Source organism: Manacus candei, unplaced genomic scaffold, assembly GCF_025592945.1.
Source record: "Manacus candei isolate 608988 ecotype Guabito, Panama unplaced genomic scaffold, ASM2559294v1 h1tg000008l, whole genome shotgun sequence".
Classification (NCBI taxonomy): domain Eukaryota; kingdom Metazoa; phylum Chordata; class Aves; order Passeriformes; family Pipridae; genus Manacus; species Manacus candei.
In genome coordinates, this window is record NW_026138056.1 from 23,672,891 (window position 1) to 23,689,688 (window position 16,798).

The following is a 16,798-nucleotide window of genomic DNA, read 5'->3' on the forward strand; positions in this document are numbered from 1 at the left end:
TAATAAAGGAAGGTAAAGTTTGCCTTTTTGTGACTAATGCAGGTCTGTAGTGAAAGGGGATTGTTCCTCCCCTTCCGCAGAGAGAACCCAGGCACCCCATGAGGAGCAGGCCTTTCTGCTGTGGAGGTGCTGTGGAGGCCGAGGAATGGTGCTGCCACTGTGCCCTCCAGTCTTTTGGTCCAGAAGGGGGGAGGAGCAAGAGAGACCACAGGAAGATGGACTGAAGAAAACGCGCAGTGGTTGTAAAAGTGTGAAATGAAATACAACAGAAATAGAGTTCAGAAGTGCTCTCTCAGGAGGTAAGTTCGTGGGTGGCTGGCATGCCAAAGGCAAGCAGTTAAATATGCAGTATGTATTAATGGAAGAAAATGGCCTTGTAAGTACGTTGTCTTTTAGTACTTGATACGCTCTCAGTGCATGACCCTTGTGCAGTGCCCTGCCTGGCCCGTGGGTGGAGGCAGTAGCCATGTGCTCCCTGGGGCAGAGTCACCAGTCCCGATGGTGGCAGCGAGGCTCGGGCATCTGTGGGCGTCGTATGCGCCTGGGTTTCCCTTCCCTGAGGCCTTGGGAGTGTCCACAGGCGCTCCTCTTCGGGACGTGGCCCCGGGCGCTGAGCCCTGCGGGCTGTGCCGCCGTTCCCGCCCGCGGTGCCGCTGGCTCGGGGCTCGTTCCCGCCGCACGAGGGGCTGAGGGAGCGGCGCCAGGAACCCAGTCCTGCGGCTGTGGAGCCCTCGCTGCCGCCCCGTACCCGGCCCCGTTCGCCTCCCCGCGGGCACAGCGGCGCCTCGCAAGGAGCAGTGTCAGGGCTCGGAGCCCCGCGGTGGTGAGGGCGGCCCGGTCCCCTCGGTGCCCAGGGCCAGTGCCCATTGCTGCCGCTCCAGCAGTGCTTAGGAGGGGGCATAGGAAGCCTGGAGAATACTTTGGTGGAGGTGTTTGTGGGGAAGGGGTGCTGATGGCGGGAGCCTGAAGCCAGATGAGAGATGATGGGTATCCACGCCAAGTCACAAATAGGGTTAGCTGGCTGTGGGGACGCTGGTGAACACGGTCATCCTGGTAGTGGGAATAGTCAGACTTCATTTTTTGAAGCTTAGGTGATGACTCTTCAGTGCACACTGAGCTGGGCCATAGCTTAATCCTTCCCAGTTGTTCGGTGTCCTGTTTTTCTGGGCCAGGAAACAGGGGGTCCACGGTGCTACAGTGTGTGTTTCTTTAATCCCTTCTTGCTGAAGATTTGTGCAGTAGTAACCCTAAAGAAACTGGGAAAAAAATAAAATCCCTATTATAAATTCTATTTCAATTTGTGCTTATCATTTGTTACTTCAGGCACTAAACACATCTCAGCCCGCAGCATACAATTCTCAGGCCACAGGGTTTTACATTGCTGCCACACTGACACTGTGCTGGAAACCAGCTACTCCTCTATTAGATGTTGATCTGTTTGTCCTCCTGAAGCCACTTCTGTGAACCCCTACAGGGGATCTTCCATATGCTATGAGCTTTGATTCCTCATCAGCTCAGTAATTCTGTGTCCTATCCTTTACCAGGTAGCTAAATCTTACTTTTGAAGATTTGAATGGCATTTCACATTGGTCATCTACAGAGAGGACAAAGGACACTTTGCAGAAGAAAATCTGTAAGACAGTAAAACAGATGCATATATACAAAATGCCATATTTTGACCTTAGTAATTCTTCTAAATTCTGCAAAACAGTGCTTCGTGGTATGAGACTCTACACTAAAAAAAAAGTAGATATGTGGGTAATACACAGTGAAAACAGCACTGAAGATCATGGTCAGCCTCCAAAACAAAATCATAATTGTAAAAGTTTTGTCTATGGGAATCAAAATTGATCTTCTGTGTACATGGCTGGAAATAAGCATTTGCAAGATCAGCATCTGGGCGCTACAGGAGGTAACAGCAGAGTAGGAAAGATTTTAAAGAAAAGAAAAGATGTTTCCCAATTTCACACTTTTAGCAGCTATGACAGACTTATCAAATAAGGGAGATAAAATTTTAAGTCTTACTTTTGATAGACTGATTATATCTATAAAATAAACAGGGGAGGTTAAATTAAATGCAAGCTTTAATTTCATGGGTTAGGGAATTAGGAGAGTGAAATAATTCACGGGGGGGAGGGGCGGGGAAACACGTTAGACCATTCTTCAGAAATTCACTCTAGGAATGGAGTATGCTTCAGCCACTGGAAACAAGACTATTTTAATTTTGTATAGATTTGCTAATATATACTACTACTAGTAGTAGTAGTAGTAGTAGTAGTAGTAGAAGTTCTAATATAATTTTTTCACAGTTTATACGCACAGTTTGAGAAAGAGTGCAAAAATCTTGGAAGATGCATCCTGAAATACAGAATATGAGGGAAGTTGCCCTTGTTTACCTTGACAGAAGTGGTGGTCTTCAGAAATTTGTGCATGATTGCAAAAGATATAATGGTATAACTCACTTAATACATAGTCTGTTGAATTGATACATAATGTTACGCAAATCTCTGTTATTTTAAGATGCTTTTTGCTCCTGCAGATTCAAAACAAAGTTATGCTGTTTATCGTTTCATTATTTCAATAAATCCTTCTGACATTGCTGAATTGGATGCAACTCTTGGAAACTATATTCTTCATAATCCCCTACAAGCTGCACAGATTTTTCAGTCAGTAAGTGTATATTTATAGATGAGTAGACAAAAGTATGGCTTCAATATTTTAACAAGACTTCCATTCTAAAATGAAGTTATTTTTCTCTCATAGGTATGCTTCATAGCTATTAAGACATTATCATTAATTGAACAATTGGAGACAGAGGCCCAGGTGAGTCTGCATTGGTTTTCTCCGTTTAGATCTGACATCTTCTAAGTATAGTGAAGTATTAACAAATGTTTTTGTATTAAGTTTTCATTTTCCCTTTGGCTGTAGTATTATTTCTAATTAAAAATAGCTGGAAGTTCCACCCAGCCATATTGCAAGAATTTTGAGATAATTAATACAAAACCTAATTATTCTTCATGTGTTTCTGAAAATACTTTTAATATTTAGATATCATGTTGTGTGTTTTTCCATGGAAAGTAAAGTAGTTTTAAATAAAAATATATTTTATTATATTAATGCAATTGTGTCTCTTGCTAGATCAGTATACTGCTGAAACCAACACATTTGCCACCTTTACCAAGTTATGTTCTGAGTCTTTCTGCATATCCCTTTAATTACACATCTCAAAGATTTTATATGTCTGAAGGGATAGTGATCGCAATGGGAACCGTAACAAAATACACACAAGGAGCAAGATTTCTTTGTGCTGAGGAAACCTGTCCATTCTCTGAAGGTAGTAAAAAAAATAAATAAAAATCAGTACTATTTCAAAAGCTTTTTAATAAATTTGGTAACGAGAGATTAAAAGCCTAACATAAAAAAGGTATTTTCCTATACAGTTTTATTGTGCATATATTTTTGTAATAAGCACAGTAGGATTTTTATTAATCGAAAGCAGTGGACCTTGTCCAGCATTATTAAATGTTTCTGGAGCATAGCTATGCCAGCAATCCCTTTTGCTAATGCAGAAGATAGTTTATATGGGAAAAGATATGTTGCCAAAATATTTGAAAGTAAAAGAGCTAAACTAGTAAAATACCTTTTCCCTTGGAAACTGTGTTTCTTATTACATAAAAATACCACAGAACAATATGCTTAAGTGGCTGGCAAAGGCTTCAAGCACAGAACAAGTTTGCTTTAATGAGTAGCTGACTTCTGTGGAACTACTTCTTGGAGTAATATTGCTGAACTGCTTGTACCATTGTGGGGTGAGGCCTTAAGTATTTTTAAGGCTGTTTTGTTTGATTCCTCCTGTAACAGAGACCATACAGTTATAAAAGAGATTATAAATCTCAAAGTTTGGAGACTGCAGAATAAATCATACCGATATCTTTATGAGGGCACGTACCTCCGTATCCCATGTCATTCCCACGCCAGGCAGAAGCCGCCAGGGGCTCGCTCCTCAGAAAGCCTGGCCAACCCGTTCCGCTTGGGAATGTGCAGTAGGAAATTCTGCCATCTCGTGGTCAAGCCACAACAAATTATATCCATCACTTTAGTGGAAGCAGCGTATATGAAGGGAGGCTCGTCTAAAGAAACACATGATAAATTTGGAATTTCACTGTCCAGTATTCCAATCGCTTCTGTTCTTGATGAGAATTTTAAAACTAAAGCTATGCCCTCGAAATGTTTGGTAAATTGGTTACTTCTTTTTTAGGGTTTAGGTACATCAGAGTGCATTGTCCTGGAGCTACAGAGTCTGCCACAGTTAGGACTGATTTTGTGTGTAGCTTGTGTTCTTCACCACTGCAGGAAGACATGAAATTTAGAGTACTTGGTGGTAGGATCTATGTAATCTTATTTTCAGATCTGGTACTTTCCTATTTCTGTTACACAATAAGTAAACAAAACAGTTAAGTGGAAAAAGCCCCGGAATAAACCAGTCATTAAAAAAAGTTTTCAAGAGAACTAACTTTTTTCTGTGCTTTTGTTTTGAAAGATAAACAAATAGTTGAAATGATTGATGCTAAAATTCTGAATGCTTTGAAAGGATATTCCAACAATAAATCACATTTTAGGATTCAGGCATTTACAGTTTTCTTGAGAGGTAAGCTGAATTTTAGAGATTTGTCAAAAATGTTTTAGAATCGAACTGCAATAATGCCTTGCATTTTACCTGTAACTCCATTTCTCTGGATAGAATGGTGGAACTCAAAATTTACATTGCAGGTCTTTATGTATTCCCCTCCCTTAATTTTATTGAAATTAGGTAGGTGACAAAAAACAGTATGCACAGGTGATTGCAGAGTGCACAAAGCAAAACTCTCATGTTCACTTTTGTACCTCCATTTAAAGAAAATCTCCTGGCCAGCTCAGCAGTGCTGCATTCTGTCATTTGTTTGTTCCTCCTTTCTACTTCCTTTGGTAATGTTGTTCTGTACTAACTTCATGCCTTTTTAACATCCTTCCTCAATCTAGCTGTTTTCCACATTCCATCACGATTCTTGGCTTCTATTACCACTACCTACCTACTACTAAAAAACAATCTGTGGGTAAGATACCATGAGTTGCATGCATTAAATTTCCAGTGGCTTCAGTGATCAGTGAGGCTAGACAGTGTCTCACAGGCTGATTCATATTTGGTTGGACTTAGTTCTCATTTCCAAAAAAATAAATGGATTTTTTTAAAATATGCACAAAAATACTACGGTTCACAAAGCTATTTGTGAGTCTTTTTGAAATCTGTGTAATCTGTAACTACTCTTTATTGTGTTGGGGTTTTTTCTGTGACATTTTATGGAACAGTTACTGAAATGATGTTGCCAGAAATTTACAAGTAGAAACACATACTTGCAAACAACTGTCCATTTCCTTTTTGATGCAGAACTAAATGCATCTATTTCTTTATCAGGAAATTATTTTTCCTCACCCAGTGTGCCTTCCTTACCTTTTGCCCTAATTAATTAGAATCGTATGCTTCATTTTATTCTAGTCCATTATGGTCAACCTGGCATCCAGCTGTTGTTTTCTGCTGATGTTAAATCATAAAATCAAACATTCAGACTGTGAAGAAGTTTTTTGACCATGTCTTTAAAATTATTTTTATGCCCTAACATATCTGCAGGTCCCCCTCCCCCCCTTTTCTTTTTTATTTATTTCTAGATGAACTGGCCAATAAAATGACAATAGGAAACCACTACAGGATTATAGGAATTCCAGCTTGTGTACAAAATGGCTTACAAGCTACTGCATGTATAGAAGTAAATAGCATACAGCTCTGTAAACCAAATGGTAAGATAGTTCCTTTAAAAATTGACTGAAAAAAGTTGCAAAACCTTCTGGAACAAAATCTTGAGAATTGGTATAGTTTCCTATTCCCTAGAGGTCCAGATTACAAAACCACTCAGGGACTTTCCTCTTGCAGGCTGAAATGTGTACTTGCTGCTATTTGATAATATCTGCTTTTGCCCGCTTTCCATGCATTGGGAAACTACCTAATTATTTACTGCAGTTTTTCAACTTCTCTTTCCAACTTCTCCTATCCATTGGAAGGCACTTTGAAATCATGTTAAATGAACCTGATATTTGAGTTTGTTATTCCCTTCAACCTTTTTACTTTTTACCTTTACTACTTTTTAGTAGTACAGTTGTCAGATGTTTACATTCTGAATTTGTGCTTAATACAGAAACATATTAATTAAGTTTTGTATCAAGACTAGAATTAATTAGTGATTTGTTCTAATATATCCGCATAAGTCTCTCTTAAGTGTTTGTTAACCTCTACTTTGTTTCCATTAGGTCCTTCTTTTCTCAGTGACAATTTTAAGTATCTGCTCTCATTGACTTCAAGTTCATGCTGGAGGTTTACTGCTGTCTTGGCCAACATCTTTGCTTCTCAAGTTGTTCCACCAGGCACTTACAATACTCTTAAACTTGCAATATTGCTGAGTCTAGTACAGACATGTGAAAAAGAAAATGCAGATTATCTGGATCTGTTGATTGTGACAAGTGACACACTAGTAATTGATAGGTAAAGAGATTCCTTATTTTTCACATAAATTAGAATTTAAAATTAGTATTTTTAAAGACAATAGGATCGGTCTTACATGAAAAGCTAGAGACTATATATTAAAAAAAAATGCAAGGCTCAAACTTAGTAAAAATAATAATTTTTTTTCCCTGAGACATTTTTATTTCTTTCAAATGATAAATGTGGATCACAACTTTACTGATAATAAACCCTCTTACCACTCTCATAATGATAGCAATAAGAATTCAGCCCTAGCACTGTTCAGCAGAGCTCAAACAAAACATTATTCTAAAATCAAAACTGAAGACTGTCCCAGGAGCTGGTAATGATAAAAACAAAGGACTAAACTTTTAAAATCTTGTGTCACTTGAAGCCTTTCCAGCACTGGTTCCCAGCCATCAGCATTTTCAGTTAATAAGCCGTGTGTAAATCGTTACTCACATTTTTATCTCTCTTTTTCATAATAACTGTACTGATAAGGTATCACAAGTCACACACATCTTTACATGTCGACCATAAATCCAGTTATTGTTGCCTTTAACTAAACATTTTTCTATATTTTCCCATTTTATGTATTTACCTCTGAGTACAACTATAAACTGTAAACACAATTTTATATAAACTGCTGAAAAGCACAATGTGTTCATCTTTAAAATTACATTATCTTAAACAAAACTGCTTTCTTCTTCCCAAGATCAAAATAGGGCTTCACTTTCATTTTTGAAAAAGATTTTTGAAAGTGGCACGAACCTTATTTTAATTTGGAAATTCTTAAAAAAATTCATTAATATTTTATGTTGTAGGAAAAAAATACTTAGACCATTTCAAAATTTAACTGTAGAAAAACTAGTTCAAATTTAAAAAATGTGGGCTGCAAGTTTTTTTTTCCCCAGGTTTAGAGTAAGATTTCATAGGAGAAGCAGGAGCTCAGAGTGTTTTAAGAATCAAAACATCTGGTTAATATTAAAAGAGTTGCACACTGTAAATCTTGATCAATATTGTAATCTGTACTGTCTTGCATGTGCACAGTATTTTACCATCAGCAGCCTGTCAAAGTAGCCATTTCCTACATCATATATCTATTAGTGTGATACTCTGTTTACTAATACTTACCAGTTTTGCTCAATCATTTTCTCTCTGGTATTAACAGTAGGATAAACCATGCTCTGACATCTTAAAATCATTAGAAAGCTTTGATCGTGGAACCAGACAGACAATTTGCAACATCTCTGTGCCAAGGAACATAGTACAGGGGATGAAAAAGATATTCTATACCTTCTTTCTCCAAAAGAATTGGGGAGGTGGGGGTGTAAGCCAAGAAGGCAGAGCTTAGAAGTTCCAGCCTTTTCATTTTTCCCAGATGGCCAGGATTACTAATCCTCTTACCTTTTAAATCACTGGAAAAGTATCTCTAGAATAGAAAGAGGAGTTAACAATATGGGGTTATTATGAGACTTCTTTGACTTCCTAGAAATTACTTATATTGCAAACCATGGTTTGCCTCATGTTTAATCCATAAGAAATACCATCCTGTTGGCAGCTGTTGGAGAGAAAGCTTGGAGCTCTACCTTTGCATTTGAAGTTAAACATTTAGTTTTGACACTGGTTCCATATTAAGGGGTTTTTTCTTGTTGAATCTAAGTGAGTCTTAATACTTTATAATGCTATTTATATATATTAAGTATGGTATTAAGTTTTTTTAAAAGTGAACAATAATTTAAGAACTTATGACTGACAGCATTATTTAATCCTGCAGGCTTCTGAATTACAGTTTATGCCTTCTGCCTCGTGGCATACGACACCCACCTTCCAGTGAAATTTTTCCTTCTGTGTCCAAAGATAAACATGGAACTGGAAGTGCCAGTATTCAAGCCTGCAGCGCTGTGCTGGCCAAGGGTGGTATCTGTTACATAGGAGACTTATCTTCATATAAAAAGGATAAACTTGAACTTCTACAGTCTGGTAATCTCCCACCTCCAAACAGATGAGGGGAGAGAACTAAACAAACACAGAAATTCACAGCTGGGTTTGATCCCCAGCTAACAGGCCTCAAATGCTTCAAAAATCCATAAGCTGTTTTTAATGAGTCTGTGCAAGAAATAAGGACAAAAAAGCCAAGGTCCTGTAAACTTGTATTTGCTGCACTACCACGATCCATTAGTCTTGGCAATTCAGAGAAATGAGGGCAACAAAGATGGTGAAGGGCCTTAAGGGGAAGCCACATGAGGAGCAGCTGAGCTGACTGGTCTGTTCAGCCTGGAAAAGACTGAGGGGAGACCTTGGCAGTCTACAACTTCCTTGTGAGGGGAAGAGGTGGGGCAGGCACTGATCTCTTCTCTTTGGTAACCAGTGACAGAACCCAAGGGAATGGCCTGAGCTGTGTCAGGGGAGGTTTAGGTTGGATATTAGAAAGAGGCTTTTCACCCAGGGGTGGTTGGGCACTGGAACAGGCTCTCCAGGGAAATGGTCACAGCACCAAGCCTGACAGAATTCACAAAGCATTTGGATGCTATTCTCAGGCATGTGGTGTGACTCTTGAGGATGGTCCTGTGCAGAGCCAGGAGTTGGACTTGATAATCCTTGTCAGTCTGTTCCAACTCAGCATATTCTGTGAAATCATAATCGTGACTGGTTTCCGATAATGTGTGTAGTACTACAATTTATAGTCAAGCTAAATCGATCATGTAACTGATTAGTTTTATCTTATCCTAGTACTAGAGAGCAGAACAACAACAGTATTTATTCCTGGGAAGAAGTACGGAGAAGAAGCTGACCAACAAGTTACTATTTCAGTTCAGACCAATTTTTGGTCTTTTGTGGATGTGGATTCTTCCTCAAAGAAACATATACAGAAGGAGAACTTTTTAATTGGACAAATGGTAAAGCACATGCCTTATTATGACAGGAACTGTATTATAGCTGTTATTTGTGTTTATTATTATTTCAACTGATAAAATAATGAAAACAATTAAACTTGTTAGTATTTCCAGGAAAGTCACAACTTTAGTGACTTTAAATCAAGTATCTTCTAAAATGAGGTAGCTTTCCCAAACATAGGGATCAGTGAAACAAAATTTTACTGTTATAAGTAAATTCATTGGATAATCTTGCAGTATAATGAATATTGAATATTTCAGATGGAAAACACTGCGATGTTTCTACAAGTCAAAAGCCCAAAATAAAGTAATTGTTTTTGTTCTCTGGGTCTTCTCTTTAGGACATGAGTTTGATTCCAGCTAACCTTGTAGATGTTTTTGGGCTCTTGATATACAATGAGTTTCCTTCGTGTCGACTATCTTCTCCTCTTGTACACCATATCTTAAAAAAAGCCATTAATCCTGAAGCCATGCTGTACAAAGTCTCACAGCAGTTCAGAACACAGGATTATGAGGAGGTAACAGATTGTACACAATAATTTAGACATGCATTATATTTGGGAATATCATACTGGTTTTGGCATCAGAGGGTTCTCTCTGCACAGTCTGATTACTTATTTTTGATACTCACTTTCTGTCCTTTCCCCCTCCCATATTCTCACTAGCACTAACAGGATCATCAAAAGAAGCAACTCCAATTCTTTAAAAGGGTCAGCATAATAAATTCAGTTTGATCATATTTCTGGAAACCATACTAGGTTAAGATTCATATGAGAACAGATCTTCTATGGCTACTTTTGACAAGAAAAGTTTATAACCAGTATTACAAGTTAATATTCCATTCTACATAAATTATCATATCTCTAGTATAATTAAGAGATGATTCCCTCAAAGTGTTCGAGGCCAGGTTGGATGGAGCTCTGAGCAACCCCATCTAGTGGAAAATGTCCCTGCCCATGGCAGAGTTGAAACTAGATGATCTTTAAGGTCCCTTCCACCCCAAACCCATCCTATGTTTACTATCCTAGATCTATCCTTATTATGTTAAATATTTTCCCTTTTCAGCAGTCAAATGGTGACAACTGTCTCTGTTTTCTACCAATAGTTTTTATAATACTGTACAGCCTATATTACTATGCCACTGGTATGTTAAAAGGTGTGAAAAAAATTCAATTTTTTTTTTTACAGTTAAATATTTTCACTGTATACCCTCTCTCTCTAGTTTATTTTGTTTGCTAAGAATCTTCACGTTGAACTGAGTTCAGAAGCAGAGAACCTCATTCAAGGCTACTATCTTGCAAGTCGCAGGGTGAGAAGGGATTCCGTTCATGGATCAACATTATCAGCATCTGCACTAAAAATTCTGTGAGTCCTGCTTTTCACAGTAAGGGAAACACACCTGTGTTTCAAAGAGAAATTGTGCTAATCTGGTCAAGAGCTTGCTTAATAAAAATCTAGATAAGACTCTTATGTTTTGAAAAGGTCAAGCATAAAGGATCTTATTTATTGCTTATGAATGCCAAAAGAAATCCAAGTTCAAAGAACTTTTCCAAGCAAAAAATACAACAGTGATTTACAAAACAAGTATTATTATTGAAGCTATCTAGAAAAACAAAAATGGGATTTAAATATCCACAGCTTTATTATGGGAGCAAAACAAGTATTAACAATAGATAATATGCCAACTTCTACTGCTTTCATAGCATAATGTGTATATTGTCAGTGGCAAGTATAACTGCACAGCTGAAGTATGAAAACACTTCAGTGTTAACTTTTGATTTACACAAGTGCTTGAAACAGGGCAATACACATTGCATTCACTTCTGCAGTATTTTTTATTTCTGACATGCTTATATTGATCTCTTAGGATTTCACTGTCTAAGGCTCATACCAAGCTAAGTTTAAGACACACAGTACTTCAGGAAGATGCTTTGATTGCCATCTTGTTACTTGAGTCATCTCTTACCCTAAAACACGGTAAATAATGCAACTCAGTCTTTAGGTTATTCATGTTTGTTAGTTTGAAAAACGTTTGTATCAATTGATTGCAGTAATAGGTCATTTCAAATCAAAATCCAGAGTTTCCACTGTTGAAGTTGGTATTGGAAAAGTCTGTCAATTGGCTTCCCTGCTGAGCCTCAGCGCTCTACATAATTAGGCCACAGGCCAGCACCAAGTCTGTCCTTCATGCTGGTTTATTTGAGGTATTGCTCCTCTAACACTGGTCAGGTTAAAGGATAGATTTCCCTTCTTGGAGAAGCTGAAAACAAGGGTTGGGATTTTTTAGTTTGTTTATCAAGCATCACAGTCACAGTTGTTCACACACAGCTTTAGAAACAAGGTTAGAATTATGATGTAACAGTTAAAAATGGTAACACAGAAGACTGCATTACTATAGAATCTGTGTCACACTTTTTTCATCTCAAAGTACTGGCTAAAATTTATCAAGTCTTTCAGCCTAAGTCTTGATTTCTTCTTTGCTTAGGCACATCTGCATTATGTGTAGCACCAAATTCTGTATTTCCATTTGACCTCAGTGATGAAAACTCCCTGCAACAGAGAGATATTTACCTCATGCAGTGTCACCATGAACTCCTGAAGTTTATTGCTGCATATGGTCCAGGAATTCACATCAACGCTAATGAAGAGTAAAAACTCCTCTCTGTGGAGTAAAGCCTGAAGCTTTGGCTTTTTGAGAGACTATTTTATTGAGCTAGAAATACAAAAATATAAAAAACTTACCAGCTGTCTAAGACAGTTCAGTGCTGTTTTATAAGGAATAAAGCATATCCAACAGGATTTGAATTGCTAGTTTTTTGACAGTGTTCTTTGAAGGCAGGAGGGATGCCTTCATCCTGGGAGGCCATGGCCCCAGAATATAGCCATAATCTGAACCTCCCTTCTGGCTACAAATGTTCATTCACTGTTAAATGAGGACTAAGCAGGGTTTTTAGTAAGACAACTAAAATTTAAACCCTAAATTCAGAATCTAATGTTGCGCCTTTCAACTACGTGAATTCACTGCAGTTTTTCTTGTTGCTTCTTTTCAAGTGTATCACCCAGAGGGTTAAGTAGTTTTAAGTACATTAAAACTATTCCTAGTTTAAGCCAACTTTCATTACTCACACTGTATAAATTTTGAAATGTATAAAAGCATCACCATACTGCTTCATGTTTTGTGTCTTTTTTTACATTACAGCAACATAGTATTAGACAAGGATGCCAGTGTTGTCCTGCAAAAAAAAAAAAAAAAAAAAAAACAAAACAAAAAAACAACACCTCCCCACATGTTTCCACATCATTTTATGCAGGCTGCAGGGGATAGCAGAATGCCACAGGAGAGTGAAAGGTAATATTAGACAACCTGGTAGGCAGGTAGCTCAATGAGTTCACCTCTACTTCACTGCAAAAACAAGTGTGAAGAATGGTCTGGTAAAAGATGAGGTGTCTGAGGTACAGTATGCTTCCCCAACTAGGGGCTTTTCTGTATTTCATCTTCCTAGAAAGGATATAGCACTAGACAATCCTCAGCAAGTTTTACATCCAAGAGATATATGTTAAATAAAAAAGCAGCAGTAAAATTGTACAGACCTCCTGTCAATCTGGACAAGCTGAATATTTAAGGTTTGTGTGAATCCTACACAGAATGTCATCCAGCGGTATCACAGTGCTACTGTTCCCATACCCTCAACAAAAAACAGTCACTGAAAACAGAAATCCAAGATTTTATTCATACCCACTACTAACATTGTAAACTAGCCAAGATAATGAGTTTTCCTACATGTTTTAACCTTTGCTGTTTTCACTTTTAATCCATTTATTTGATACACTCAAATATTCATACCAAGTTCTAAGGTCAGTTCCCTTTCCAGAGTGATGCTCTCACCTGAACGTCATTCCAGGATTATTCAGACATATTCAGCAAACAGGTACTTCTCTGCAATATTATTGAATCAAGCAGTATTTCTGAGAAGCAGGAAGGGCCATGGAAGCATTTCCAAGTGCATTAGAACTCCACATTCCAGGCTGCTCTTTTCAAGCTAGGAGCAATAATAATTTTAAAAAGTTAGTTTTCTGTACCCTTAATCCATCTTTATACAAAGTTATTACTTTCACTGGCATTTCAGATTCAAAGATACACATCAAAAACCCTTCAGATGGGTAAACGGCAAAGGTTCTCATCATTATGCCAGCAAAAAATAGACTGAAATAGAATTCCTTTATAAATCACTAGTTTTGAGAAGCCATATTAAGGAATGTGTATTCGTCAGAAAAAAACATCCTGCAAAAAGAGCACGACATTTTATCCTTACCTCTCCACAGTCTCTCCCATGATCTCTCAAGCGAAAATGGGAAGACTAGCAGTGGACTCTACTGTTGGCTCTGAGTGCATACACAAGGTTGGGAGACAGTGGAGATGGTCATCTGATGTCACCTTTAAAAGAATACGTAACATCAGAAATGATGGAGCAAATCAAACTGTAAAAATCCCACAACTGGCTGGCCAATCAGATACACCACTGCTCATCACAACATTCAGCTGGGTAAACGGCAAAGGGTCATCATCATCATGCCAGCAAGTTCCTGCCCCTGGTAAGACTGGTGTCATTTTTCCAGGTATCAAATACAAGGGAATTGGTTATGTTTGTCTCAAGGAGTGTGCTTCCATAAGCAGAAGCAGATCCTTTGTTTTAACTGCTAACCACAGAACGAATTCAGGATAGCCAGGAACAAGACAAAAAAAGCTCTCTTTGGGCACAAAAATCCATGACTCTCCCTGTTGTTACATTCAAGCCCCAGATGCCAAGTATCTTTCTAGAGGTAAAGTTCAGTACCATAGTCGCTTTTCCCTTTGAAATATATTCCAAGTCTGACATGGGTAAGTGCCAGGGATGGTGATCTGAACACACTGTTCTTCACTTCAGTCTCTCACTTCCAACTAGCGTCTGTTACTGCCTCAAATCAGAACTCATGTTTCTCTCCCCAGTTAAAACCAAGTTTCTCTGATATTATTACAAAACTCTCTGATTCCTTCAGGATTATTGGATTGCACCTGCTTTGTTCTGGGGAGCAAGTCTTAGAGATTTTATAGCTGTCATAATACCTTTTGTTAGACTTTCAACCTCAACCTTACTACATGCAATCATATGTAGTTCTGTTCCATCTGTCAGAGAATTTGCAAGCCATTAAACAGCTTCAGAACTCTAGATCTAGAAGCTTCTCTCAGTACCTTTACGTACAGTACGAAATATTTACTTCTGTAGCTCTAGAATTCATGTGACATCTTTCTGCTTGCAAGGCAACAGCGTGGCAGAGTCCAGACTGAAGATTCCCAAAGCCAGTAACAAACTCATGTTGAACTTCACTTGCTGCCTAAAACAATGAAAAGAAGCAGATGTTTGATTCAGAGAACTCCACTGCTGAGCCAGTAGCACAAAGCATTAACACTTCCTTGGGGACAGTAAGCCAGACAAAGAAATACCAGCCACATGCTCCCTTTATAATTACCTGGGGAGAAAACTACAGAGAGCATCAGATGAGATCAAGGTTAAGCAGAGGCACAACCGTTTTCCTAAAGCAAGCTGCAGTGTGAGGAATGACTGATTGCAGGACAACTACACTGCTCCTAATGAAGAGCCATGGCTGGGGAGAGGAGCACCTTGGCAGGTTACAGCCTTTAACCTCAGTTTACGTGCCACACTCTGGGGAACTCACTGATGTTTTACCACCAGTTGAGTTGAGGTCAGTGCTCGCACTGCAGTCCTGGTAGGAGAGCATTACCCCAGAGGCTGCCGAGACCCCTGAGGTCCTATCCCTGCCAGAACCCACCATTCTGGATCTGTGCCTACAACCCAAAAAGGGCATGGTCAGGGTCACCATACAACACTTGCCAAATTCCCTAAAGGAAAAAGAAGGTAATTTATCTTTAGAATGAGGACATGCATTTGCTGATGAGAACGGTCTGTCAGCAAAACCAAGTGTCTTCAGTTGTCAAATCTGTCATTCCTTTTAAGACTAGATGAGCCAAGAGGTAACTTGAAGTAACCACCAAGGCTTTGCCAGGGGAGTGGCACACACTAATTAGGTGCATCTCAGTCTCACATGCCTGCCACACTCCTGGGAAGCCTGTGTGGGTGGAATGTCAGCACGAGCAGAGCCACTCCAGCACCCAGGCACGGACATGCTCACAACAGCATGACAGTCACTCCTCTTTCAAGTGATGGCTTTGACTGTTTAGAAAAGCACCAGCAAACCATCCCTGCAACTCTTGAGATTACAGCCACTGCTCTGGCCTGCCAGGACGGGATTTCTCACATTAAACAGTCGGGGGCATTTCTATTTCCTTTGAAAGACTGGAGTGTCTGATTCCTCTGAAAAGACGAGCTGTTGTTCTGCTGTTCAGACGAGCATGTGCCCGGACTGCCAAGCCGAGGAACTGCTCGAAGGAGCACAGCAGAGCTCGAGTGGCTCTCACACCCCATGGGCAGCGAAACAGCACCGTGCGGCTGCCGGGGGGTCACAGCATCACAGGATGTTAAGGGACTGGGACAGACCTTAAAAGACCATGTAATCCCAACCGCCCTGCCATGGGCAGGGACACCTCCCACAGGCAGGGACACCTCCCACTAGATCAGTTTGCTCAAGGTCTTATTCAACCTGGCTTTGAACACTGGCAGGGTTGGAGCATCCACAACTACCGTGTTCCAGTGCCTCACCACCCTACAGTAAAGAATTTCCCTCCAGTATCTAACCTAAATTTCCCCTCTTTCAATTTGTACCCATTTGTACCCTCTTTCAATCTGTATTCACCAGACTCGGCTCCCCAGGCTGCCGCTCCCACGCCGGAGGCCGAGGCACAGAGGAACAGCTCACAGGCCGCAGAGCTGCCGCACACGGGCAACCCCCGCCCCCGGGCAGCCCTCGCCATCACGGGATCCCCGTGGAAGGGCGCTCCCGGGGGGCACGGCCACCGCAAACGCGGGCCGGGTCCCGCCGCGTCCATCCGCCCTTCCACCCACGCCGAGTCCCGGGCGGGCAGACGCGGTCGCTCCGGTGCCGCTCGGCTCCACTCCCCTCCCCGGGTACCGCGGGCCGCGTGGAAAAAGAAGCTCGTGTGGCGGGATCTCCCTAAATACTCCGCGCGGCGGGGGCGGGACAGGCGCGCGGCGCTTTCCGGCTGCGCGCGCACAGGGAAAAGGGGAAAGGCTGTGACTGGCGGGCTCTGTGTGTTGAGGGAGCGCAATGCGTGACCGCAGGGCACGGGGCTGGAGTTACAGCCGCGAGCACTAGGAAAAACAGGTCCCTACGCAGCCGGCTTTATACGGGCAGGGTGTTTGCGTGTGGCCGTGGA

At 40.3% G+C, this 16,798-nt stretch overlaps 1 protein-coding gene and 1 non-coding gene across 12 annotated transcripts; one reads left to right on the forward strand and one right to left on the reverse strand.

Annotated features, from left to right (window-relative positions):
* The first annotated feature begins 177 nt into the window (after positions 1–177).
* On the forward strand, positions 178–12,326 carry MCMDC2 (minichromosome maintenance domain containing 2). 11 transcript variants are annotated; one of them, XM_051768494.1, is made up of 16 exons: positions 274–299; positions 1,545–1,633; positions 2,310–2,451; positions 2,540–2,670; positions 2,764–2,823; positions 3,139–3,334; positions 4,259–4,381; positions 4,541–4,648; positions 5,704–5,832; positions 6,340–6,571; positions 8,328–8,533; positions 9,284–9,450; positions 9,789–9,965; positions 10,670–10,812; positions 11,315–11,424; positions 11,933–12,326. In XM_051768494.1, the coding sequence occupies exons 3-16, from the start codon at positions 2,352–2,354 to the stop codon at positions 12,097–12,099; spliced, it is 2,049 nt and encodes a 682-aa protein (XP_051624454.1). In that variant the 5' UTR covers positions 274–299; positions 1,545–1,633; positions 2,310–2,351; the 3' UTR covers positions 12,100–12,326. The 11 variants fall into 11 exon arrangements, with proteins under 11 accessions (XP_051624539.1, XP_051624500.1, XP_051624454.1 ...); XM_051768483.1 differs by lacking the exon at positions 274–299 and adding an exon at positions 797–823; XM_051768513.1 differs by lacking the exon at positions 274–299 and adding an exon at positions 980–1,012.
* Positions 12,327–13,561: 1,235 nt separating this feature from the next.
* Positions 13,562–13,641, reverse strand: LOC127465516 (small nucleolar RNA SNORD87). The gene has a single exon (XR_007902246.1). It is a non-coding gene; the product is annotated as a small nucleolar RNA SNORD87 (small nucleolar RNA).
* Between the last annotated feature and the right edge of the window lie 3,157 nt (positions 13,642–16,798).

Coding starts and splice junctions, on each gene's coding strand:
- MCMDC2 (XM_051768540.1), top strand. CDS start 2,352: ATGCATCCTGAAATACAGAATATGAGGGAAGTTGCCCTTGTTTACCTT. Junction 2,452..2,539: donor TGATTGCAAAAGATATAATG/GTATAACTCACT, acceptor TTGCTCCTGCAG/ATTCAAAACAAAGTTATGCT. Junction 10,813..11,314: donor GCATCTGCACTAAAAATTCT/GTGAGTCCTGCT, acceptor TTGATCTCTTAG/GATTTCACTGTCTAAGGCTC.